This window comes from Nilaparvata lugens, chromosome 4, assembly GCF_014356525.2.
Source record: "Nilaparvata lugens isolate BPH chromosome 4, ASM1435652v1, whole genome shotgun sequence".
Lineage (NCBI taxonomy): Eukaryota > Metazoa > Arthropoda > Insecta > Hemiptera > Delphacidae > Nilaparvata > Nilaparvata lugens.
Window position 1 is genome coordinate 68,823,949 of NC_052507.1, and position 27,931 is coordinate 68,851,879.

Genomic DNA, 27,931 nt, shown 5'->3' on the forward strand with positions numbered 1-27,931 from the left:
ATATACATTACCAACCAATTATAGTACATTTATGTAATACAGCATATTAATAGCTGATATTTTATTCCACTGTATTTTTATACATTATGTTAAGGAAATAGTTAGTTTTGATACCGATTTAGGACATATTTAATAACAATTAAAACTTTGGTACGGTATATATATAAAAAAAAAAATAAAACTCAATCAAATATTTATTTCTACACTCTACAGATTATACAAGGGAATAAATAAATGACGGTGAGTCATTCAATCCGATCGGAGCCGTCGGCTTCAATGCTCCTCTCGGAATTCCTGACGGCATTTCCGATCTACGATGCGTACGATGCGGATAGGTATAAGCACTCCAATTGAAAACAATGCATCAAATCTAATCTTCCGATGCGTGCCGTTCGTCCGATGACGATCTATGTGCGCCTACCTTTACACAGATGTCTGGAGAAGCCAGTCTATGTATTTCTATAAGTAGTGCAGTCAAAGAAACGTTACCTATAGAGGGAAATGTTTGGAAGACAATTTTTGACCCCGCAGTTCTGTTAAGGGTAGTAAGGAGGTAAACATATCAAGAGTCCTACCCACTGTGCTAAGGGGGTGGGGGTGGTTCAAAGGTACCATTTTCTGGTTTCTCGCATATAAATCAAAAACTATTATCTTACGAAAATAACTGATGTATACAAAATTGAAGCTTACATAATTTCCTATAATATTCATCTCACAACTTTTTGCATATCTTCTCTAGTTTTCGAGATATATATGCTCTTGAAGGTGTGACATTATTGAAAAAACACGTTTGCCTCCAATTTATGCTCTTAATATACGGTAACTTTTTAAAAATCGATGGGAAAAATCCATGCTGATTATGAACTTATAGAGCATTGAATTGACTTCAATTTTATGTTTAATCCCACTTTTACTAATTCCCTTACACCTTTTGCAGCAGTGGTGTTGAGTGTGAAATCTCCATTTTTGCAACAATAGACCAATTGACAAAGGAATTTGGAGGGAATGTTTTAAACACAATTTTTGTCTTTCCTGCTTTGTTAAGAAAATAACAAAAGTCGCCATTCCTAACTCATAAACTGGTTTAAAAGTTGCATTTTTCAGCGTTTTGCTCCCATGCTCATATCTTGAGAACAATGCGATCAACCAACATAACTGATCATTCAAAAATGAAGCTTGATACATTCTCTACACTTTTTGTTCAGTGGAATTTTGTGATATTCTCAAGAGTTTCCGAGATATTCGCTCTTGAGAAGGTGTGTAATTGTTAAAATAATATGTCTTTATCCAATGTTTTCTAAGCTAAGCTCTTTCAGGGTTTATAACTCTCCAACAAATGCATCGTAAAAAACTGATGCTTATCGTAGGTTTGTAGAGTATTATTTCACTATTCCAAATTTTCCTTTCATTGTTATAGCAGCTTCAATCAAGGGGGTGAAATTTTCATTGCTGCAGCAATTTATTGTCAACTCAGCGGCTCCACACCTTTAACAGAGGGGATAAAGATGCGCACTTTTGGTATGTTCACAAACTACTAACTAGTCCAAATTAAGCTGCGTAGACGAAAATTGTGTCACAGACACCCCCTTCAAATGTCATTGTCAAACGATCGATTGTTGCGGCAATGAAAATTTAACCCCCTAGATTGAAGCTGCTATAACAATGAAAGGAAAACTTGGCATATTTAAATCATACATCATTTCAAAGAGAATTCAATTCTCTACAAACCTACGATAAGCATAGGTTTTTACGATGCATTGTTGGAGATTTATAAGCCCTGAAAGAGCAAAACCTTAGATAAAGACCTATTATTTTAACAATTACACATCTTAAAGAGTTATATCCGTAAGATACATAGTTTTCGAGTTATATGCGAGAAACCAAAAAATTGTACCTTTGAACCACCCCCACCCCCTTAGCACAGTGGATGGAGGTGCGACTTTTGATATATTTACCTCCTTACCACCCTAAACAGAACTGCGGGGTCAAAAATTGTCTTCCAAACATTTCCCTCTATACCCTTTTTTGAGCATTCATTGCCTGGATCAAAGGTCTATAGTTTCAATCAAAGACCTTAAAGAGGTATGCATCTTTAAGGTCTTTGATTTCAATATTTTATTTTTCAATCATGGTATTATTATGCGTGCCCATCAATATCATCACATTAGAATACAAATTTAATAGGTGATTAAAAATAATCAAATGAACTAAATAATGCTGAAGAAATTATAATATTTTTGATTGCAAAAAATTAATTTTCATCAAATGGAAAGATTATCACGGAACAGGATGAATTATATCATATGGAATACAAATTCAAACTAAGTTAACATGAAAAGAAAACAGGTGACATCAGGTACTTGTGGATGAAAATACTGCGTGAGGTCTACTGTTCACAGAACTACTAGTTAATAAAAATGCAAAATGTAAATTGTCTAACACTACAGAGATATTGCACAAAACATTCAGTCACCTTGGTACCTACCTAACTACATTTTACTGCAGTGCAATCACGTTATAAAGTAAGCATTTGATTATGTGATTAACATCAGTATTCTATCCTTGTCAGTCACGAAACAAAGTAGATACGGTAACTCCATACTTTTCTATCTCCGCAACGTTTTCAAGTCGTTCATTGGCTATGAATAGCCAATATAATGAATTAGGTATCATAATATTTATTCTTAAATCATGAGAAAAATATTTTGTTGGGGAATAGAATATGGACTAATAATAAATTGAGATACCGTAATCTAAAATAATAAGAGAATATATCTATCATTCATTGTATGAAACTGGAAAAGGAATAGAAAATTCCAGGAATTAGGGATATACTCTGTAGATAGCTAACTCCAGGTTTACAGTGACTGGGCTACTCACAATTTGCTGCCCTCTAAAGTAAAATTAATTGTATTGTAAATATTAAAGTTACGCTCCTAGCCCCGGTTCCAATTTGATTGCTGTTGAATATTAGCATGCATTTTTGACTCTCTTTTCATGATTTTTTAGTAATTTGCCAGTTAATGAATGTTGTGACACCTCATCTTTTAATATTCATAATAAAGACAATAAGTGTGACCTGTAAAGTTTTAATCATGATTAAATTCCACGATAAGAAAAAAAAATCTTATCGGAAAAGCCTTTTATCGTGGCATTCAATCATGATTAAAACTTTACAGGTCACACTTATTGTCTTTATTATAGATATTAAAAGATGAGGTGTCACAACATTCATCAACTGGCAAATTACTAAAAAAATCATGAAAAGAGAGTCAAAAAATGCATGTTAATTCAAGAGAAATCAAATTAAATAAGATTATATATTTAGGAATCACAATTCAATAAACTGACTCTATATTCCAATAGTAATTGGATTGAAAATTAGGTCATCTGAAAGTAATTATTTTCCATTAAAGAGAATTACAAATAACCTTGTAAAATTACAAATTTATATTTTCAAATAAAAGACGACTAGTTTCGACATTTATGTTATTCTCAAGTGTCCTTTTTCAAATAAAAGGAAAAAAAGAACACTTGAAATGGCATAAAATAACAAAACAAGTCATGTTTAATTTAAACATTCGTGTGCAGCGTGTCTCAGACCGTGAAACGTGACTTACGTCTCAATGGCTTCTGTGATGAATATTTGAAATTTTGATGTCATACCTGTGATTAAATACTCAAATGACAATGTCCAATGTATTCTTGTAAATACAATGACAAATAAACTATGTTCTATTCTAAGTTGTTCAATACTTCGGAATCATCACAAGAAAATGCAGTTAATCCGGAATTGGTTCATGAAATGACTCTTTTCACCTGGTGACTGGAATTTGTTGTTGGATGATATTAATAATAATATTCAGTTTTACATTGATCATTTATTTTTTAAAAATACATCGAATTCAAATAAAACAAAAACAGCTAATGTCTTCAAACTAAATGTTAATAATCAATTTACTAACGCTCTTATAAGCTCTTTACAGGAATAAATTTGGTGGATATGTGTCAATGATGTAAGAAAATTAAGAAACATAGTTCAACATTATAATATGCTTCTGAATAAGAGAGTTTAAAGAAGTGCTTTCACCTGAATGTAAGATTATTCTGAGTAAGTTGAAAAGATTTACGGTGATGAAATATCCAAATAAGATAACCAAACCCCTAATGAAAGCAATAAATCAATAAGTATATCAATTTTTGAAAAAATAAGCAATCATGAAAAGAATAATTGACAATAATCTACTACTTTTCAAGGTAAATTAAGTTGAAGCATACAAAAGTATTTATAATAAATCCGAAAAATAAAATTAGTCTTGGCATTGATGGCATGAATAGATAGTAAAAATTGTTCCCTATATAAGTTGGCCTCTTACTTGGGCAAATTATAAATGACTTCTATGAAATACATACACTGTTCTCTTAGATTATTCAGGGACTTGTATAAAACCACAATAGTGAGAGATAGTATAGTATAATACAATAGTATAGATATTAAAGTATTACCGACAAGACCAGACTCAACTTAATCAACGATGAAATAATTATTTCCGAAGAAGGCACAGCCTTCCATACATCACAACCACACAGTCCAAACCCTGGAAACGAGCGCACTAGCGCACCTGACGCAAGACTGATGAAGCTCAACATCAGCGGTGACGTTCAAGATTCATCTAGTCATCCTGAAATAGGTAGTAAGTTAATTAATAATATCATAGCATACTCATCACATAATCGAAATAACATCGAAAAAGTGCTTTCACAACTGCGTGCGAATCCCTTCCGACAGTCCCTTGGAAATCAGACAGCGCGATTGTCTATCTTTCTGGAAAATATATTTTTTTATTAACTTATTTAGTCTTATGGCTTTTATCGGCAGAGAGATCCTTTTGGATGTTCTGCCTTGCCGTATTACCCAATGTCATTTCCTATCAACACTCAAGTTTATAGATTATATATTGGGTTCTGCATGTTTTCTCACTAAAAATTTGATGTGAAATACCGTCCGCTCTGGCAATTTTTGAAGGATATATAAATATATAAATTTATTTTCAATTGTTACCAGGCTTTTCGCCTATGGTATAATATTTATAATTTTACAAATAATTTTAAATGTTACATGACATGATTTCATTACATTCTCATAACAATCATGATCTCATGATAATGTGTGACATTGTATAATAATACTACATGGTCATATAATATGTTGAAATAAAAAAGGATAAATATCTATATAATAAGAGAGAGTAGGGTTGTGTTTGTTCGTGTGTTCGTTTGTTCGCATCAAAACATGTTAATTTGTGGATTGCATACCGGAAAAACGGGAATGATTTAGATCTCCAAATTTTGAACATAGATTCTAAAAATATCAATCTCGTGCACCTGGAAACCCAAATTTCAATTATTTTCCTTCTAGATTTTTCAGAATTAATGTTCAAACTTCATTAATAGTACATACGAATTCATAAAAAAATCACCAAATCATATGGTCGGAATTAAAAAAGGAACATCTGTTTCTATTATTGCTTTCTACCTGATACCACTTAACCTCAATAATATTGTTTTGATAATTGATAAATATTTTAAACAATATTTTTATTTTAAATATAAAAATAATAATAGTATTGTTTTGATAATTAATAAATATTTTCATTTTCACAAACTCTGTATAATAATATGGTGGATGTGAAACAGCTGTATCAAATTTATCTCAAAAACATCTGTTTAGAAAAACTTTCCCCCAGTTGCACGTATTCCAGTTAACGTTTAATCGCGATAAAATGCTATACTTCAATTGAGATTAACGCTAACTGAAGCATTTTGGTTGCACAAAAAGAAATTTCAAGAGATAATGCCGAATCGACGTAAAAAAATTAACAGGCCATTCACGGGGAATTAAATTCAACTAAAGGTACCTTACGATTATAGCAAAGGTACCTACTGATAGCTGTCTTCCAAAATTAGTTTTTGGTAAAAAAAACTACAGAATTCAAAGTATGAGCTAAATATATGAATGAATTTCATCCGTTAATAAAATAGAAAAGATTTGTTGGTTATCCATCTTGTTTCCACTATTATTATTACTATTAAATTTTGTAAAAATTTAAAGTGAGTTTCTGTTTGGCTTGAAAATGTGCGATACCAGCACGAAACGGATGTCGCCACATCAAAGAATGTGAGTGTTTTTTCACTTTAAAGTTTTACAAAATTTAATAGTGATAGAAAAGAGTATTTAGCTGATATGAGCATTCAAAATTAGATTCTAGTTTTTGATTTTTGAGGTTAGTTTTCTATCTTCTTCGACTACACTGGCGACAGACAAAACATTTTTATGGCGCATGCATAATGATTGTCAACGCTTCAATAACATAACCTCACTTTTTTGCCATTTGTTTAGAATAATAATTTTAATAACATCACTGCCGGAAAAATTAGTGTTGCCGGATTGTGAAACCGTTAAAATCTTGGTTAGTTAACCGGAAAACTTAATCGGAATTAAAAACTAACCGATCTTTGTGGAACAGAAATGAATCTGTAAAACTAACGCTGATTCGTTAATCGGCGTTAATGTCCATATTTAACAGATGTACGTGCAATTGGCCCATAACTTCGTTTTCCTGATGCAATGTTTAGGCCTACACGTGGCATGCATTATTAATTTTTCAGCTAGAGCAGCTTTTGGAGTCAAAGTGCTAAATAAACATCTACAGTTTCATCAATGCTGTTTCGGCAATATGAAAACGCATGCAGTTAATATGTCTTTGAATAAAGGTGTTGATATTTACGTAAGAAATTATTCTCTTTCATTTTTATTTGATTAAAATTTCAAAATTATTCGAGCCCTGATAGAATGACTGACTCACTGTACAGTCAGTCGAAAATTTTAATATTGAATGAGGGGTATTTTGGCAAGCTGAGCAAATAAATAAGGTCATATGCACCTTTTCGTTATATCTTCAAATGAAAAATGAGTTTTGTGGGTTGTCAAAACTCCCTCTGAAAGGGAAACTATTCAACTTATTTACTTATTTTACTCATCTTTTAGTAAAATAACAATGATTATCAATCCATCTATTATCTTCTATACTATAATAAAGGAAAGAACTGGATTATACACGTATACAGGTGTAAAGTAGTATAGGAAAATTATGTTTGACGCATCATCAGGTCTGAACTACTGGACTGATTACCTTGACATTTTGCATATAGATTCTTGCTTAACCGAGGATAGTTAGAAACCTATTTTAAATTCTTCAATATTTGATTACATCAAGTTTTCAATTATTTGTCATGCTTTCAGTTGTTGTAAGGAAGCAGCAGAACATTTCTCTTAAAAGGGAAATTAGAAGATAGGTATGATTGGGGATCCTTTTCAAATGATAAAAACAGGTCCGTCGCACCCAAATTTTTTCCGCCATTTTGAATCCAACTTCTTTTTTTCATTGAAAGGTGGTCATATGATACATGATTCCGATACAGGATTTCCAGAGAAAAGGTATGGTGAAAACCGCACATCGATATCTCAAACCTTTCAAAATGTATTCTCATTCATTTCCTTTAGTATAGTATAGAAGATGACAGATAAATGGATGATATATCCATCTATCATCTTCTATACTATAATAGAGGAAAGAACTGGCTTAAAGACGTATACACGTGTAGAGGATAGGGAAATTATGTTTGACATATCATCACATCTGAACTACTGGACTGATTTACTTGAAATGCTGCTTATAAATTCTCAATCAACCGAGGATTCTTATAGGCCTATTTCCAATTCTTCTGGATTTCATTACGTCAATATTCATTACGTTAAATAGACCCTTGCGAAACACGGGTTACCTGCTAGTATATAATAAAATAGTACAATCAACAAAAAAGATGCTATTAGGTATTTTGAATATTCTTATCAATATCAATTAAAATAGCTTATGTCTTTAACTAGGTGCTATATATAATAAAAAATGGTATTTTAATATTATACAGGTATCAGCAGGTGTCAATCAACGCTAGAGAATACAGAGATTTATAAAATTGTTGAATGCAAATAGCACTGAGCATTGATATACATCAATGTTCTCAATAACACACATTAGTTTTATATTCCTCGAATTCATCACGGCGCGTGGCCATTTATCGGAAAACCTAAATTAGGAATTGTGGGACAAATTAATAATAGTGTGACAAACTATTTGATAATTTATTAGAAATCGCAATGAGAGTTCATGCAAAAGTTACGAAAATGAATGCAAGAGAAGTTATGTAAGAGATAAGAATTGACCATAAAAACATTTCCGGTGGAGTATCCCCGAAACCCCTTTCTACTTTTGGAGGGGGATTCCATATGGGGGAATGTTATCTAAAAACTTATCCAATCTTGATTCATTAAGAAATTTTTTCCTGGATGTTGCCAATAAGACTTCGATATGAGCTCGGCAAAATTTGAACTACGACTGTTCTTATCACTAGCGCTGTACAGCTAGTATAGTCCGAAAATTAGTATTAATGAACAATTTATTGCATTTTCATAAAAAAGCACTGGTATAGAAATTTGAACAAACTATAAAATATGTTATCAATAACAGTTATTGATAACTAGAAACTTACCTTTCTTTCAATTTCAGTCTCTACATCCAAAAGTTGGTGACATCCAAAGATGTGGAAGGCGTAAGTTTATAAGAGTCTGAAACGATAAGAATTGTATTAATACAAAACAAATATTTATTTTTCAAAATGCATCTTTTCACTAATGAAAAGAATAAAATCACTAATCTTCTTTCACTAATGAAGAATTATAGAATTCAAATAAATTATGAGTCTGATGCCTGGTTCCACCAAGAGTGGACAAGACATTTGAAAATTTTCGAGCCGGGGACTCTTTACAAGTGTGCACTGGAATTAGCGATAGTATCTAGTCATAAAAACCATTTATGTTCCAGTGGACCATAAATTTATTTACGTTGTAAAGCCGTATCAGATTTGATAATGTTCAAACCATATTTTGATCGGTAGAGTTCTAAGATTATGTTTGGATTGAACGATTTATAACAAAATTAAGAATTTTTGAACTTTTTTTATAAGGTGATATTGTGGAAGAAGTCCATAACAATGAATTAATAATAATAAACCAACTCCTGAAATTGTCAGCAATTGAATACATTCAAGTAGATATTTATCACATCGTGGAGCGTTCTCACAAATTCTCGTATGTACCGTTTGAAAGGATAGCAAGAGATTGATTGATTAATTTGTAAGAAGAGAGAACAAGTTTAAACGACTCTAAATTCAAAGTTGAACATAATTAAATGAAAATCATTACTAATACCCTTTTATGTTCTTTTATGATACGACCAGTTTCATGTATTCATCCCACCAATTATGAACTGTCAAAATGATTTTACACTTGATAATGGGATGAATACCCGAAACCGATCGTGTCATTAAAGAACATAAAAAGGGTCACTGGTAGTATTATAAATAAAAAAAAACATCTAAAAAATAAACAACAAAAGCTTACCTTTAGCTTCTTTCTTAGATTTCTTGACTTCTTTTTTAGACGTTGCAGATTCAACAGCATCATTTACACACACTTTATTCTTCTTTTTCGACTTGAATTTCTTAGAGTCTTTGGATCCAAGAACTTCATTTTTGGCAGTCTCCAAATTGATTTTATCAGTTTTGGGTTTTAAATCGCAAAACTCGTCCATGTATGACAGGACGTGTTGCTTGGAAATGTTCAACGTCGACTTTGTTTTCAATTTATTTTTCAACTTCTGCTTTTTGATTTTGAATAACGGATTTTGGTTTGGTGAAGTGACGTTCTTTGGTGATTTTTGCCAATTAGATTCATCATTTTGCTCATGCTTCTTCTTCTTCTTTTTCTTCACTTCATTATTCACTTCTGATTGAAGTTCAGATTGAATAGGGACAACAGATACATTATCTACAAAGTGGGACTTGAGTTCAGCTTCTTGTACACCGTGCTTTTTCTTCTTCTTCTTCCTTGCTTCATTGACATTTTGCTGTTCGAATTCATTAATTCCAGAGTTTAGCGAAACTTCATTATTGAATGACAACGTCTCAATTTGTTCTACATGCGCAGCAAGCTTTTTCTTCTTCTTTTTCCTTTCTTCATTTACATGCGGCTGTTCAAATTCATTAATACCAGCGTGGAGTGTAACTACATTATTTAATGGTGCCTCATCAGTTTGCTCTACATCTTTTTCCCGTTGTTTCTTCTCTTTCACTTCTTCATTGTTTTTGTTCTTAATCTTGCGGCTGCGCTTCTTCTTTGGTCTCTGGGACTGAGAGTCAGGAGTCACGGGAGTCTCAGTGCTACTACTCGCCAAAGGATCCACCCGAGTCGGCTCAATATCTTCCACATTATCTTCAACAGATTCATTTCTCCTCTTCCTTTTACGTTTCTTCTTTTTTTCAACGTTGGTGTTATCATTTTCATTATCGATTTGATCTTGCTGTTCCACAACTTCTACAATTTTCTTCTTTTTCAATTTCGGTTCATCAGTGACTAGAACTAGAGTGGGACAAGTTTCAGAATCGCTATTAGTCTGAAGAGGCTTCTCTTCCTCATCAGGAGACACTGTGGTAGGTTCCTTAGCCTTCTTCGGGGACTTTTTCTTTTTCGGAGATTTTTCGCTTTCCGAGAAAATTTGTGTAGCTTGTTTAGCCAGCAATTGGTCGATCAATTCTTTCTTGTCGTTAGGCAGAACCTGAAAAAACAAGCAATCATTATTTATTCATCTATGAAGCAAAGACTTCCCATACTAAATTACTGTGTTTAGAAATGAATGCCATCCATTAGTGGTTTTTGGGTGCAATAATAATATAAATATAATGAATAATAATTATGGATATAATAGATCTACTAAACTGACAGTGCGTAGCAAAACTACTGTATTTATTAAAAAAGTCTTCGTTCTGACATTGTTATTGTAACAATATGTTATCATTTTTGTAGAGTGAATGGTCAAGTAACACTTGCAATACTCCAAGTGACACTTCCATTAAATGTTAATCGAAGTTCAAGTAACGTCTACAAATCTCTTGTTGAGTCGACCTCTGTAGGCCATTCTCAGCTTGAGATTGGTTCTTTAGTTTGCTTCTTTAAGCGCATACTTAGAATTGTTTACAATCATGTTATAATATTAGGCCTTATACTTTGCAGGTATGAGACAGGTATTACACAGAGGAAAAGGATTAACAATGCAGGAAAACTGCGTAATCGATATACTGTTCATATTAACATAAAAAACATTAATCAACTGAATAGAGCCATTGGTTCGAATAAATCATCTCAACAATACAGCGTCATGCCGATGATCAAGTGTCACGTTTCGATAATCCAGGATCTAAAGGAACAGGTCCTTTTCGCAGACCTATTATTTATCGTCGACACGCCACCCAGAATTACATCCGATCGGCTGAGAGTCAGCTGTTGGTGAGAACTAGCCAATCGGAGGGCATTTTGGGTGTAGTGTCGGAGAGTGTAAAAACGGCCACTGATGGAAAATCATAAATAGAATAGTATTGGGATCAAGGAAGAGTAAGAAATTGTAAAATAATAACACACTTACCGAGCCTTCTTCCAAATTGTCTTCTTTTGTGTGTTTCGATTTTTCTTTCTCTTTCCTCAACAATGTTTTCAAGTCGCACAGCTCTTTCCTCAATTCGAGTTGGTCCTTCTTCAACTCGAGCACATCCTTCTTCAGAAGAGCTACTGTCGCATTGGCGTTGACGGCATCATTGATTAAAGAAGTCAACTCGATCCTACTTATTGTCACAGCATCCGAATCACTACTTGCTTTTCTTGGAGATGCTTCAGCAGTTTTGGATAGATTTGACATCGACTGTGATCGAAAAGTACTCTCCATTAGATTTTTCATCTTCATCAGCTTTTCGGATTGGATCGGCTTGATCAACTTCATAACTTTTTGAGGAGATGGAGTCAATTTGTTCTTGAAACTTTCGGTCTTGCTAGATGAGTTTTTCTGACTAACATCTTTTGAAGGAATCTCTTGAGGTTTAGAATCTGAGTCATCAGAGTCGGAATCGGAATCGCTGTCTAGAATTCTCTTGTCACCAGCATTTCCGTTACTAACAACTTTCTCAGGAGTTGGATTAATATTGGTTGCAGATGGTGATTTATCTCCATTCGGAAGACGTTGACACAAGGGGCTTGTTAGTCTGTTAATATCTTTCATTTTTTGTGGCGAAGAATTTTTCTTAGGGGAGCATGTGTTTGATGGAGAGGATTTTGGTGAATTTTGAATTTTCATTGGAGATTTGAAGGGCGAGATTTCGGAGAGTTTATTAGTCTCTGATTCATCAGGTACGGTTTCAGTAGAATTATCATCTTGGAAGCTTCAGCATTATTTAACGGTTGATCATCTGTCTCCATAATGCTTTCAATTTTATCAATAACCAATTCCTCGTGCAAATTGTTCACAATAATTTCATCCAGGAATTGACCAACTGATTCAGAGTCTTCACCCTTTGACTCAACTTCTGAGCAGATATTTTTCGGATCATTGTTTTCCAACGAGATATTATCTTCAAGTGTCACAACCACTTCACTGACAACATTAGAATCAGATTCTGAATTACTTCTACAATCTTTCAAAGGACTTTGAAGAATTACACTGCTTTCAGTGTTCAAAGTTGAATCTGCTGAGTTACATTCTTCTGGAATAACTGATAAGCCAGATTCATTTGCTTGATCAATAGATTCGATGGGTTCTTTTTCTATGATGATATTTTGACTTGATTCTTCACATTTGTCAACAGAATTGTTAGAGTCTTCATTTAAGATAACTATTTCATTGTTGGACCCATCGAAATCAGTTTCTTCTTCCAATTTGGATTCAATAGATTGGCTGGGCAGTTGGCTCATTTTCTTCTCCTCCCCTTCATTGTCAACAGATTCATTGGATTGATCTTTTTTACCTCTGGATTTACTATCATCTTTTTCTTGATCAACAACTTCATTAGATTCTTTCTCCTGCTCAACTGATTTTTTTTCTTGCTCAGGAGATCTAATAGACTCTTCTTCTTCTTGGATGGAAGGACATTCTTTCCCTGGCGTTCTCTCAGATTGTTCATCAGAATCAAGAGATTCACCGAGGCCAACATCACTGATTGATTTTGCGGGTGATGAATCAACAACAACTTCCTTGCCCAGGGTATTTGGCGATACAGCATTCACGGAGGTTTCCTCATCGTTCTTGTCTGGATTGCAAATAACTGACGGACTTTTGTTTAATTGGCCCTTCTGTAGGTCATTTTTCGCCTTATCAGTAATACTTAATTCCAATGTGAATGAATTTTCGATAATCGAATTTTCACTGTCTTCATTTTCTAAAATTGTAGGTAGGTCATCTTTTGTTCTCTTCTTTTCTGAAATCGCAGGTTGGTCGTCTTTCATTTTCTCATCTGATTTTTGCGACTGGTCTTCATTTTCTAAAATTGTAGGTAGGTCATCTTTTGCTTTTTTCTTTTCTGAAATCGTAGGTTGGTCTTCTTTCGTTTTCTCTTCTGATTTTGGCGACTTATCTTTTCCATTCATTCTAGAATCTCTACCGGTTGCGTTATTTTCTTGTGAGACGACTTCAGGAGATTTACAGCTCACGTCCATACTCTTTCTTCCTCTCTTAGATGGCGTCGAATCTGGTAGTTTGTTGATAACGACGGTTGATTGAGGTAATTCAGCTATTTCTTCACTTGCCAGCTTAGTGGACAGTCGTCTGCGGGTCCTGGTTGTGAGTCCGCTGACTTCGCCGGCCAGTTTGCTGGGAGTTGCTCTTTTGGAAGGCGTGCCTAGTTTTGAAGGAGTTGACATTCCGTCCTTCTCTACCACCCTGTTTCTCAGCACACGGACATTAGTTTCATTTTCTGGACTCGCCATTGCCTTAAAAAAACAGAAACTTATTGTTCAATCCACAATACAAAATATATGAAACACCCAAATCACATAAATTTAGAAATAACAAACAATTCCTATTAATTGATATACGAACTGAAATTTTATTTGCAGATTTAGATCACAATATCAACTTGCATTATATTATTATTGAGGCCCGGTTTCTAGGAAAGTTATTAAATCTAATGGACCATCAAGCGTTAAAGATTCAATAATTTATTAGATTATAATGAATGTTCTAGAAAAATGGCCTTGGACAAATAAATAAATGTTCAATCTGTCAAGTATTAACGCTTACAAAGTGGCAAATGATGACAAGAATAGAAACTGATTTTGACTATATTGTTGGCAATTTCAATTAACTGATCAATAAACTCCAAGTGCATCTTTTGTAAGAAAGATGAGTGCCAAATAGATTTGCATCAAATAATTATAAAGTAATTGACCGAACGCAGTGAGGCCTATGTTTCAACTCGGATTTTCTTTCGTCTGTCTGAATGTATGAAACACATTTACGGCCAAACGCATTGATAGAATTCTATGGGATTGGCAGGAATATTCCTTTTTTAACTGCGCGTCGCTGTATACACAAGGTTTCTTTGTAAATTTTGTATTTTAAGAATAATATGAAAGGAAAAGGAATCTCCTCCATACTCCGATATTACTATATATATATATACTTTGAAGATATATAATCTACTTTGAAGATAGGATTAATCAGAATATAGAATTATTCATCATGGCCCATATGAATAAAACCAGAGCAAATGCTCATGAGCAAAAGCATGGAGCATAAGATTTTGCTCATGAGCAAAAGGTAGAAGCAAAAGTATTTGCTCATTTTTATATGAATAAGCTTTACCTTATACTCTTACCTTATGCTCCTGAACTCTGGAGCAAATGCTCACGTATTTTAGAGATTTTTCATCAGCTGATTCGCTTTTGTAGCCTAGTTTGTTTTTATAGCTCACGGAAGCGCTAAATATGCAAGTAGGGTGCACCGCTTTTGTTTGCGTCGTCTGCTCTGTCTTCTATTTATGAATAGAGTTTTAGGTTAGTTGAGTTTAGAATTTTGAAATAATAGCGTGAAAAAATGTTATCACTATAATAATCTTCAGCATATTCTTATAATCTCAATAGCCTTCTTATAATCGTCTACACTCTCATCTTCTTAAATGCCTATTTCCTATTCTGTAATGGCTATCTTTATATCGGATAGGTATCTTTTGTATTTATTCTTTTGTTGGAATAATGGTGATATAAATCATGGTTGAATCTAAAAAGAGTTTTATAGTTCTCAACTATTGGTTGTGATCGTATCTGGTATAGTTTCCTCTTCCTCATACGAATGAATTAGTTGAGCCATTTTACTATGCGCAAAAGGTGATAAGCTGCTCTAGACTAGACTCACCTTTTTTGAAGCATTTGCTTCGAAAGTTGAGCAAATGCTCTAGTTTATTCATACAATTTTGAGCAAAAGCTTTTACTTTTGAGCAAATGCTCAAACTATTTTTTTGATGAGCATGAGCAAAAGGTTTTGCTCACGTTTATTCATAGAAAATGAAGCAAATGCTCCATATTTTAGAAGTATAAGCAAATGCTCAACTTTATTCATATGGCCCAATGAATCAGCTGACAAGTGGATTATTCATTGCATGCATTACACAGATGTCTGGAGAAGCCGGTGAACAGGTGACACCAGATACTTGTGGATGATAAAACTGCGTGAAATCTACTGTTCTCAGAACAGGATATGGAAGCTTATTTAAAGCACATCTCTATTATTGGAAAAGAAATAAAATCAACATAACATTGTACAATCAGCTCAATACTGGGCGTGGAACAAAGTGGAAAACACAGGTACAGTATTATAATTTTTCTAATCTAATCATGCATTACACAGATGTCTGGAGAAGCCGGTGAACAGGTGACACCAGATACTTGTGGATGATAAAACTGCGTGAAATCTACTGTTCTCAGAACTACTAGTGAACGCAGACTTTGATGGAAATAGTACCTAGAGGATATGGAAGCTTATTTAAAGCACATCTCTATTATTGGAAAAGAAATAAAATCAACATAACATTGTACAATCAGCTCAATACTGGGCGTGGAACAAAGTGGAAAACACAGGTACAGTGTTATAATTTTTCTAATCTTATTGTATTCTGAAACACTTCAATCAAAGCGATGTTGTGAGAATGTGAAAACTGAACGGCACAACGTCCAACTCAGTTTGTCTGGAATAGGCACTAGACAAATTGAAATCTGTCAGACCTGAGGCACTCCCGACTTTATGGGCACTGTTCAATTGGTTGCCAAAAGACGACTACCGAATTCCTTAACACCACCGCAATAAGGTCAGTGATTAGTCTCATCTAGTGGGAGGACAGGGGTCGGAATTAAACATTCTGCCTCTAAAAAATATCAAATATCTATGACTAAATGTATAAAGAATGTATGATGACTGATGAAGCACCAATTTTCCATCTTTACCGCTATTCTTGAGACTGAATAGACTAAATAAATGGCAATTGTCGCCCTGAACTCGTATCGGCTCATGTCCCATAAAAGCCTTCTCAGTTTGATAGTAGCTGTTTAAGTTGGACATAAATAGAATTATACATGCAATAAAGAAGAAAATTTTACTTACTGCTGTAGAAACTAATGTAGTCAAATCTCTTGAAATATCACTCGACAAATTTTAGAAGTCACAGCAAAATGAAAGTCGGGATGAACTCAGGAAAGTAAGTTACCTGAAAAGTAAATCAAATATAATAAAAATGTTTTATGAAAAGTTTACCACATTATCCATTCAAATATTCCCAAAAAGGTAAAACACAACAGTCTTTTCATTGGATTTTTTTCAAATTTGAGTAATTTAAAAAATATACTTCAAAACAAATTTCCAGTTTACGTATCAACACATTTGAAACTGAAAGATTTAAGAACAGTTGATACCATGTCACTGACAAAATAATATTATACTATAGTATTCTGTGACATTTGCCAGTGACATTGTATCATCTCTCTTTTTCATTGGTGGAGATTCCGTACAATCTCCACTCCAAGGCCTGGTTGCACAAAAGCTGGTTGAATTTTTATACTGGTTAATTTCACAGGAACCAATCAGAGAAGACTTTTTTGAAAAGACGGCTTCTCTGATTGGTTCCCGTAGAATTAAGCACGATTGAAACTTGAGCTGCTTTTGTGCGACCGGCACCAAGACTGCCACTTAGACGCTCCGACGGCGTCAGATTTGACATTTATATGCCAAGGATTTTTGTTTGGGAGGATGAAGGTACCGTGAACTTTCAAATATCATGAACTTTCTTCTCTACACTATTGATGAATTCCTTGATTTATCAAACTCACAATAATTTATTGCAAACCGTCAAGGTCAGCTTCATTCAGGAAGAAAATGACTATGAAGGAATTAGGACGGAATATTGATATCCGAGTTAGCTAGCTGGTTGAAGCTTGGAGATAAATCGGGAATCAAATATCTTCGCTTGAAGATACCTTCCCCGCTTAACAATGTTTTGAACCATTAAAAAACAATGTGTTATTTTATACTCTCAGCTCAGCTACATTTGCCGCTCCACTGTTTTCAACCTTGAATATGGTATTATAATGATAAGACATTTTAGATATCTGGTCTATTTTCATCCTGATTTGGTAATTTTTTGAATGTTGATGGCACAACATGTCATTTCCAGTAGGCTATAGAATTTTCTTCAAGTTAGTCTTCTTCACTAATCAATTCACATAAATTAAAAATACGTTAACTAACAGTTGCTAAATAATAGCCTATATATGTTGTCAATAATTATCTCAATAAAAATTGATATTACAAACGTCTAACTGGTTCAATCGATTTCTTAGCTTGGAATTTAATTTAACATAAATTTGTTTACTTCCTTTAATCCTACATAGAATTATTCAGGAGGAAATTATGAATTTTTGAAATATTTCCTGGCAACAAAGCAATCAGTAGGCCTATCCATGTTCACAAGATTTTTAATTATTGTGATACTTTTTTAATGAGCCAAATCTTACTGAATCACCTTAAGCTATTATAGTCACGGTCTCACAAGTTGATTCCTGGACAGATTTAACCCTTCCACAGCTTCAAGACGCTACTATACAGGTATGCAAAGCAAATAACATTTGATCAACTAGCTGAGTTATTGCCAGATTTTGAGTCAACCAACCTAGTACCTAGTACCACATTACTTTTTATTCAAGAATATAGCAGTTGGGCGTGCACAGTTGGCTGCTTTACTTTAACTAGCCACCCAACCGAAAAAAAAATGGGGATCAACCTATCAGACCAGATATAGATGTGTAGATAGATTTACTTATAGTAGTAGGTGTACAAAACCTTTTTTCTAATTTATTTTAAAAGCAAATACAAGAAGAGGGGACAGTTTTGGTGGCTCAAAGACGTAACTTACACCTATAGGGAGGTCCACGTTATAATAACAGTATTTAATTAACTTTGATGTTGCTATTTTTGTTTATCATTTGTAATGAAAAACCTCTGCATTCTAGGCTTTATTGATCAGTAATGAATTCATAACAGATTCAAAATTAGAATAAATAGTTCAACATCTGATAACAGAAACATAAGAAGAAAACACTAGTCATATGATGATTCAATATCATCACATTCTTCCCGTCTTTAGGAATTCAATGAATAGTCTTTCAAATAAGAAGGCATTTTGCGCTCTCTATAAGATCTTTGCAGGGTGCCATCAGGAGGCTCTTCTTCATCACTGAGGGGGAATCCTGTATTTGTTTCATCTTGATTTCATGATAATTTTCTTGATTGTTCTCAGGCTCTGCGTGATCACTAAGGCTTGATCCTGCATTTCTATCATCTTGATTTTTATCGTTATCTTCTTGAATGCTCTCTTCTCTTCGAGGGGCAAGGTTTTTCAATGATACAGTTGTCTCTCTTCCATCACTAAGCCGTACCTTGGCATATTGTGGGTTGATTTGAAGAATCCACCTCCTCGACCAATGGATCGAATTTACTTCTTCGTATAGGTACTTTCATTAGTACTTTGTTTGAAGGGGCAAGCCAGGTTGGAAGTGCTATACCATTAGATGATTGTCTATAGTGTCGGAACATCCTATCATGTGGCGTCTCATTAGTAGCCGTGCACAATAGGGATCGAATAGAATGTAGAGAATCTGGGAGCACAGATTCCCAATCAGATACATCCAAATTTCTATGCTTCAATGTAAGAGACACTGTGCGCCAAATTGTACCATTTTCTCGTTCGATTTGGTCATTTCCTGGCGCGTTATAAGGTGATGACATGGAAGTGGCTACTCCTCGATTATGAAGGAATTCCTGCAGCTCTCTGGATTTGAAAGAGGTTCCATTGTCAGTATGTACATAAGAAGGTAAACCAAATGTGGTAAACAAGTTCACAAGGCACTGAATTACAGTTGATGAATTCATATTCGGACAAGGGTATGCAAACGGAAACCTAGAGTACTCATCAATTATTGTCAACAAATATTTGTTTTTAGTTTTTGATGGAAGAGGACCCTTGAAGTCCACGCTCAATCTTTCAAATGGATGTGTCGCCTTTATGAGAGTAGATTTCAATTTCTTGAAAAATTGAGGTTTTATGGCATTACATGTTTGACATGAAGTCATTTTTCTGACATCCTCAACTGAATAGGGTAAATTATGAGTTCTTACCCAATGAATCATTCTGGTCACTCCAGGGTGACACAAGTCATAGTGTAGGGAGTGTAATTTATCGGTTTGAGTTGCATTACACACTCTGGAAAGTGCATCTGCTACTTGGTTGTCCTTTCCTGGTCTGTAAATTTTTTCGTAATTGTAGCATGACATCTCCAATCGCCATCGTTGTATTTTTTCATTTTTTATTTTATTTTGATGAGTCATATCAAACATGAATGATACAGAGCGCTGGTCAGTGATAATTTTAAAGAATCTTCCAAGTAAGAAATGTCTCCACTTTTTAAGAGCACACACAATAGCAAAAGTCTCTTTTTCAATGGATGAATGTTTACGCTCACTATCATTCAGCTTCTGAGAAAAGAATGCTACTGGACGTCCACACTGTGATAGGACAGCTGAAATTGAAAAATCAGATGCATCTGTTTCAACCACAAAAGGTTCAAAGTCGTCAATTGTACTAACTACTGCCTTAGAAATCTCAGTTTTGAGTTGATTGAAGTCAGCTATAGCTTCAGAAGTCAAAGGAAAGGTCTTTGCTGTAAGAAGCCGTTTAGCTTTATCTGAATAATTGGATATCCATTTGGAATAGTGTGCAAACATTCCAATTGTTCGCTCAAGAGCCTTTCTATTATCTGGGGGTGGAAGATTGAGCAATGGTTTCAGACGTTCAGGGTCAGGAGAAATTGTCCCATTTTCAATTTTATAGCCAAGCAAGCTTATTGAAGTAAGTGAATATTTGCTTTTTTCTGTATTGATTGTAAAATTATATTTTTGTACTGCATCTAAGAATTTTTGAGATTCAAATCATGTTCCTTCTGATTCTTACCACATATTGTCACATCATCCAGGTATGCCCATACGTTTTTTCAAGTTTTTCATTATTAATAACATTATTAATGACTCGCTGAAAAGTGGGTACACCATCTGTCAGACCAAAAGCAAGCCTTCGAAATTGATACAAACGGCCACATGCCTCAAATGCAGTGAAAGGTCGATCTTTTTCTCGTAGGGGTACCTGGTGGTAAGCGCTTTTCAAGTCAATAGTGGTGAATACAGAGTTTTTTGAGACCTTAGAAACAATATCTTCAAGACTGGGGAGGGGATATGCGTCAAGATGTGTGTATCGGTTAATAGTTTGAGAATAGTCTATTACCATTCGCTTTTTGTGATTTTCGTTCTTCACTACAAATGCTTGAGCTCTCCAGGGAGACCTGCTTTCTTCAATAATTCCATCAGCTAGCAGTTTCTCAATTTCTTTCTCCATGAAACTAGTGTCTTCAAGAGAATGCTTTCGGGATTTAGTAATTATAGGTTTAATGTCTTTAGTTAAAAACTCAAAAAGTGGTGGAGGTTCTATCTTTGCTGGAGCCAGATAATTGATAGTCAATGGGGGTTTAGTTAGTTCCTCCAAATGAAACTCTAAGTTCAGAGTGTTGATTAAGTAAGTCATGTCCTACAATAACATTAGCACACAAATCAGGCAATACACTGAATTTTGTTTTGGGGTAATGTTGACCTGAAAATTCTAAATGAGCTACACAATAAAAGGAAATGTTCTTTCTTAGTGATGTTGAAGCCATGGACACTGCACCAGTTGTAGGGTACATTTCAAGTCCACATTTTTTAGCAAAACAGTGTGAAATAAATGTCTCAGAGCTTCCTGTATCTATCAAAGCAGAAGTAGGAATGTTGTTTACCTGAGCTTGTACTGTAGCATTTTCAAGAACAGTAGAGGCTGCAATAAGCGCCGAAGATGAAGAAGTTTTAGTAGATTTGCAGACATTTTTCCAATGACCTATTTTCTGGCATTTTTTGCATGAGTCATTTAGTGCAGGGCACTGCTGACGTGTTTTATGTCGCTGACGACCACAAAAATAACATTTTTGAAAACTTGAGCTTCCAGTTTTTACAGCTGACAAATTTGTTTCTTTACATGAATTTTCTGAAGAATTATTTGAAGTGGCATTAAGAGTTATTTCAGAAGAGTGAGAAGCTGATTGATTTCTGGCAGATTCCAAGGCACGTGCTTTTTTAATAGCTTCATCAAAAGTTAGCTTGTCAAACTCCAAAAGTCTCAGTCTTATCTGATGAGAGCTGAGGCCCCGGATAAATGAATCACGAATGTATGTTTTCCTATGAGTTTCAGAATCAACATCTGCAAACCCACAATTCTTACTCAGTTGTTGTAAAGCTTGGTTATATTGGTCAATTGTCTCATCTGAAGACTGTTTTCTAGTTGCCAATTTATGTCTAGCGAATATTTCATTTATTGGTTTTACATATGCAGATTTTAGCGCGTCAATAGCCGAAGTATATGAATTTTTGTCGGCAATTGTTTGATAAACAGAATGAGATAGAAAGTTGGTAAGCAACCGCAACTTACTTTCATCATCGATGTCTTCTTCGTCAAAAAATTCGATGAAATTCTCAAAAGTCTTTAGCCAGAAGTTCCATTCTTGTAGAGCTGTTGGAGAATTCGGATCACCATCAAACTTGTCTGGTTTCAAAAATTTGTCCATCGTAACGCGAATTTTCAGTTTTCGTTTCCAGAAAAGATTTGAAGATTATACATTTGTTGTTGAATAGAAATTGTGAAATAGAGAATAGAAATTGATTGACTCGTATTTGATAAGATGAATTGATTTGATGATTTTGGATTACTGATCAATAAATTGTAATGAAAAACCTCTGCATTCTAGGCTTTATTGATCAGTAATGAATTCATAACAGATTCAAAATTAGAATAAATAGTTCAACATCTGATAACAGAAACATAAGAAGAAAACACAAGTCATATGATGATTCAATATCATCACATCATTCCACAAAGAAGATAGTACTAAGCTATCCTTTTCTAGCTCCGCAATAATGTCAAATCTTTTTTCGACAATGTACAAATATGATTAATTAGGGCAGAGAATAGGTAATGCTGTTCTTCTATCTTTATCTACTGCCATTATACTGTGGACCTCACTATAGATGTAAGTCACGTCTTTGAGCCACCAAGCCACAATAACTGTTCCCTCTTTTTGTATTTGCCTTTGAAATAAATGAGAAAAAAAGGGTTTGTACACAAACTACTGTAAGTACATCTACCCACACATAATTATATCTGGTCTGATAGGTTGATCCCTAGTTTTTTTCGGTTGAGGAGTGAGTGGAATCAGTCAACTGATTTTTCTTAATAATTGGGATAATAGACTACATCAAAAAATATATAAAGCTATAATATGATCTTATAACTTGTGATGTGACCAGTGACCACATTATGAACCTACAATTATTACAGTACAATATATTTATTTCTAACCAGTAAAACATGCTTAAATACGGTACATCCTTTCAACGTTAAAATAGAATCGAAATAATATTTAAGTGCAACGTTGTTGTTCAACACTAACGTACTGTAACACTTTTGAGCCGCATGATATAAAGTCAAGCATAATTAAATAATCATGGCTTATTAAGACTCATGACATGACAAGTGAATTATTAACAATTTTCTACTAAGCATGAGAATTTCTGTAGACCTGAATAAATTTGTGTTTTGGAAGTATGAAGCCCAATAATTATAAAACAAACTTAAAAATAATAAGCTTTTAAATTTGAAAAGTACTGAAATGGATTGAAATAGAAATTTAGTTAGTTAAAGCAATAAGATGTCTTGAAGTTTAATTGCTATTCGATGGCTAAGAAATAGAATTCTGTCTAGAAAAATCCCACGAGGTAGAAAATTGTTGAGGTTACAAAAGATATATAGGCAAAGTGTTTTACTCACCCTTCTATGAATGCTGTAATTTGATGTTTCTTATTAAACTGTATAATTATTACACACGTGGATCAAATCCTTAACCTCCCAACCCTATCTCATCCATTTTCTCAATTTCAAAACCTCAAGCTCAAGTTTGCTTGCTGGCCCTGTCTTCTGCCTGTTTGTTCCTGTCTGAGTGTGACTGTGTGATGTGTGTCTGGCGCTGTTGATTTTGGAGGGAGCAAAGAAAAAAAAGCAAGAGTACCTTGATCAAAAAAATTAATGAATGATTAACAATATTATAAGGAGCTATTCTTGTAGCATTCTGCCTGGGTACAAAAAAAAATGAAATGATAAATTCTCTGAAGTAAATTTGACCGTTGTGTAACTTTCAGCAAAGGGAAAGGAATTCCCACATACAGAGCAGAGATACAGGTGAGCATTTTGTCAGTTAGAGACTAGTAGCTCTGAGAACAGTAGACCTTACGCAGTATTACTCATCTACACGTAGTATTTGATGTCACCTGTTCTAGTAGATCCAGTTGAATCATAATTTACTTTTGAAAACAGTTATTTGTTTTCTCCAAGATAAAAAAACTCACTATGTTAATTAACTTAGTTCACATTTTAATATGTATCCCATATAATAATTTATTCAGTTCCGTGATAATCTTTCCATCTGACAAAAACTATTTCAATCAAGAATATTATAATTTCTTTAGCATTATTTAGTTTATTTAATCATTTCATTTTCAATCACCTATTCAATTTGTTTTTTTAAATGTGAAAATATTGATACTGATGGGCACGCATCATAAAAAATATTGCAACCCTACCTTATAGAAATTGACAGGGCCAACATCTGTGTAATGCATGCAATGAATAATCCACTTGTCAGCTGATTTATTATGAATAATTCTATAGTCTGATTAATCCTATCTTCAAAGTAGATGATATAAATACATAGTGATATCAGAGTATGGAGGAATTCCTTTTCTTTTAATATTATAGGTACTTAAAAGGCAAAACTTCAAAAAACCTTGTGCATACATCGACGCGTAGTTATAAAAGGGAAATTCCTGCCAAATCTCATCTAATTCTATCAACGCGTTTGGCCGTAATCGCGTTACATACAGACAGACAAAAGAAAATCCGAGTTAAAACATAGATCTCACTACGTTCGGTCAAAAACATAACTATTCCAAGCTAGTCTACAAATTTGACATTTTGTTCTATTGTTGCCAGATTTGAAATTTTTCTACCTGCCTCAGAATTGGCACTTTCTGTCCAAAACGCTTTCAGATTAGACATTTTGGTTCAGAGAACATTATCATCAGTTGAATATATTAGACATCATGTCGATGTGAACAATGTACTTTTATCATGGATAAACAGCGCCCTTATTATTTTCAGGGGCAGAAATTTTCTTTATGTAATTGGAAATAGTATATTTCGCACCTAGGGCCGAAAATGAGACTTTTCCGGCTTGAAATCGGTTTTCAAGTCCGAGGACTAGAAAAGATTGAGAGCCGGAAAAACATTTTTGCCCGTGGTGTTAACGCTATTTTTCGCCACACACAAAAATAAACAATATATAATATGAGAATAATATTGTTTATTAAGCACTTCCGAAAGCAGAAGTGGAAGCTCATAGCTCTAGCAAATCTGAATATCAGGAAATTGTCCAAGTATTTTTATTTTTTATTCTGATTTGTCTAAATAACCTAAAAGATTATGTTGAATTATGTGGGAGGTTGAGTTTATATACTTTTTTATTGCAGAATACTTTATCCAATTCTAGAAGCATAAACTGATTCCGTTTATCCACCATGTTTCGTGATAAACGCTATACTAGGAGGTTTGAGGTTAGATTCTATTATACTCTGAAAATTGAATAGTTTATAATATTTCATTTGTATTTCATTCATACAAATAGAATGATAGTATTGTATTGATCTTATTGCAGAATATTTTATTCAATTCTAGAAGCATAAACTGATTCCATTTCATAAACCCGTTTACATCAAATCAGTATCAGCTGACTTCAAGGTTATTTTACAGCCCTAGGGCCGTAAAACTTTTACCGGCCTGATCAGAAAACAATCATTTTCGGCCTCCATATGACGCACGAAAACCAGCTCGTTACATCCAAGTGGGGCGAAAAAAATGTTATCTGTCAGGGGAATTGCTTTTTAATTTTAAATTATTTCAATAATTAAACAAAAAAAAACTACTTCAAGTTTCAAAATTTTTTAAATATTTTTGAAAGGAATACTTAAAATTTGAGAAAGCAATTGCCCTGCTTCATCTAATACTTCATCCAATGAGTTCAATGTTCAAGATGTAAACAGTAGACGAGAGTGCTCCAAAAGAACGCATGATTTGTCTGTTTTTACATTGATATTATGGGACTGAATTGATTTCTATACTTCTTTGGTCAACTTCTACAGTATACTTTCGAGAATGATTCAATAGCGGGAGTAATGTGCACAAACTGATAATAATGCCAATATATGCATCATACTTAATGAGGTTAGGGAAAAGTATGTTTATTGCTTTTCAATGGAAAATGCAAGTATTATTTAGAATAACAATTTGTCATTCCAGATGACATGGCATGGCCATGGAGTGCAGGTCTTCACCTGTCCAAATTTAGAATTGTAAACTGTAAAATAGAGGCAACCAATTCATCTTATTTACAAATCAATGACCCGGTAGCACAAAAGCCTCTTAAATTTTAATAATGAATGAATGCCACGAGAACCAATCAAGGAAAGCTTTCCCATGAAGAATTTTTTTCTGATGGTTCTCATGGCATCTAATCACAATTAAACCACTATTAATCAAAAGGCTTCTGTTCAAACAGAGCAATGGAAATTAAATTTTACTATACCGGTCACTGATACTGATATATGTGGGAATCCACCTAGTCGACCGCATGAATATAGTCCAATGAAAATAGGAACAGAAGAGTGCAACTTTGCTAAATAAAAGTTTATCAATGTTGGCAACACCTGATTATAAAAGAGAATTAATTAATATTTTTATAATACTAATGACAGTCTATGGGTGCAGGGTGGTGAGGTAGGACTTATCTGTTCCAATTTCCATTAGACTATTTGACTATAATAGCAATAATTATGCTGGTTAAAAGCATGTTATGACGTTTTGCTTTTACTTGCAATTAGTCATCATAAAATATTATGAATATTCAATTAATTAAGTAGCATTAGATTATCATTCATAGATTATTCAAGGATAGTGTATGTCAAATCAGATACTGTAACAACAGCAAGTTTGCTACAGTGCTGATAAAATGAAGACAGTAAAATAAATTGAAGTAGCCAGAAATGCACTGTTTCAATTTTAATTATTTACAAGAAATAAAACAATAGTTTAACAAAATTCTAAAATTGTAAAATTCACCTTGCATATGAGTGCACAATCAAAACCAGAGGAATGTTGGAAAGTGCAAAGAGACAAGGATTAAATAAATCTATTACAACTAATTAAATCTATAAATAATAGCAATGATCCTTTACAATTCAATTCTTGGGACAGCGTTCCATAATAATTATTATAATTACTAGTTTCTAAATAATTAGCTTGAAAAATATAACATTTCCAATGTTTAATCTTGAAGAATATCAAATTCAGAACTTATTTACTCATATAAAGTTATATGAGCGATTTTGGAAAGTGGCTATTATTTTATATCATGGATGAAATTCAATTGAGAAGAAAAGAGGCTAGAGACTGGATCCATTCTACAAGGCTATCTATTATATTTGAAACTCATATCTGAACAGATTCTTTCATCTACTGATTTCAGGAGGGCATTTTGAATTTGCAATCCCGAAAATTTATTAGTTTTGAATATAAATAAATCGATTACAAAGGCGTTCAGAATGATTAATTGAAACCGAAACTAAAAGAAAATGTATCATCTAACTGATGACGATCAAACCCTAATGTGGTACAGATAAAAGATTAATCATTCGTAATAATCTTAATCCTTCAAAGCTTGCAATTCTTTTTGCATGAAATTAGAATCCTTCTTGATACTGCCTTGTTTCCATTTTTGCTTGTAGCAGCTCAAGCTGACGTTTCGCTTCGCACTGAGGGAAGTTTGGAAGATCGTAGTATTGTGGCGCCAGGCTCAATAACCATTCAGCTGCAAAATAGAAAAAGAAGTTTGATAAAAATTATCTTCATCATAAACAATCAGTAGGTATTGTTCAAATAACTGAACTCAACATAACATTAAATTCAATGAATTGAATTGAAGTAGACATCAAACGCTTATTTGAGTCTTCTACGATCACAAAAAAAATCGATTTTTAATTTTGGAGTCACTCACAAACTGCTATTATTAGTAAACTCAAAACAAAGAATAAATAGCAACTAGCAGTCTATTAGTGAGTCTCAGTTGGTCAAGTTCTCAGTTCATCAAGTAAACTTTTGACCATTCCTTGATATACTAAAACATATGGGCAGTTGAGCCATTCATTTCGTC

General features: G+C 33.7%; 3 protein-coding genes across 4 annotated transcripts in view; all 3 read right to left on the reverse strand.

Moving 5' to 3' along the window:
- Positions 1 to 3,861: 3,861 nt before the first annotated feature.
- LOC111045496 (neurofilament heavy polypeptide) overlaps positions 3,862 to 27,931 on the reverse strand; it is a 34,456-nt gene continuing 10,386 nt past the window's right edge. The window contains exons 2-7 of one of the 2 annotated variants that reach the window (XM_039426328.1): positions 23,443 to 23,480; positions 16,593 to 16,695; positions 11,598 to 13,927; positions 9,521 to 10,733; positions 8,611 to 8,686; positions 3,862 to 4,682 (exon numbers count right to left, since the gene is read on the reverse strand). In XM_039426328.1, coding sequence (XP_039282262.1) covers positions 8,631 to 8,686; positions 9,521 to 10,733; positions 11,598 to 12,299 — 1,971 coding nt within the window. In that variant the 5' untranslated portion in view covers positions 12,300 to 13,927; positions 16,593 to 16,695; positions 23,443 to 23,480 and the 3' untranslated portion in view covers positions 3,862 to 4,682; positions 8,611 to 8,630. Of the gene's footprint in view, positions 4,683 to 8,610; positions 8,687 to 9,520; positions 10,734 to 11,597; positions 13,928 to 16,592; positions 16,696 to 23,442; positions 23,666 to 27,931 lie in introns of those variants that run through there. The other variant, XM_039426327.1, reaches the window with a different exon arrangement.
- Positions 12,397 to 22,183, reverse strand: LOC120351098 (protein IWS1 homolog A-like). Its single transcript, XM_039427078.1, has 4 exons — positions 22,048 to 22,183; positions 20,818 to 21,026; positions 12,497 to 13,927; positions 12,397 to 12,411 (listed from the first exon to the last, which is right to left on the reverse strand). Exons 1-4 carry the CDS (start codon positions 22,181 to 22,183, stop codon positions 12,397 to 12,399), a joined length of 1,791 nt encoding a protein of 596 aa, XP_039283012.1.
- Positions 26,751 to 27,931, reverse strand: part of LOC111045487 (putative pre-mRNA-splicing factor ATP-dependent RNA helicase PRP1) — a 36,856-nt gene continuing 35,675 nt past the window's right edge. Inside the window, exon 15 of the mRNA XM_039426325.1 lies at positions 26,751 to 27,589. Within this exon, the coding sequence (XP_039282259.1) occupies positions 27,462 to 27,589 (128 nt within the window). The 3' untranslated portion in view covers positions 26,751 to 27,461. The remainder of the gene's footprint in view (positions 27,590 to 27,931) is intronic.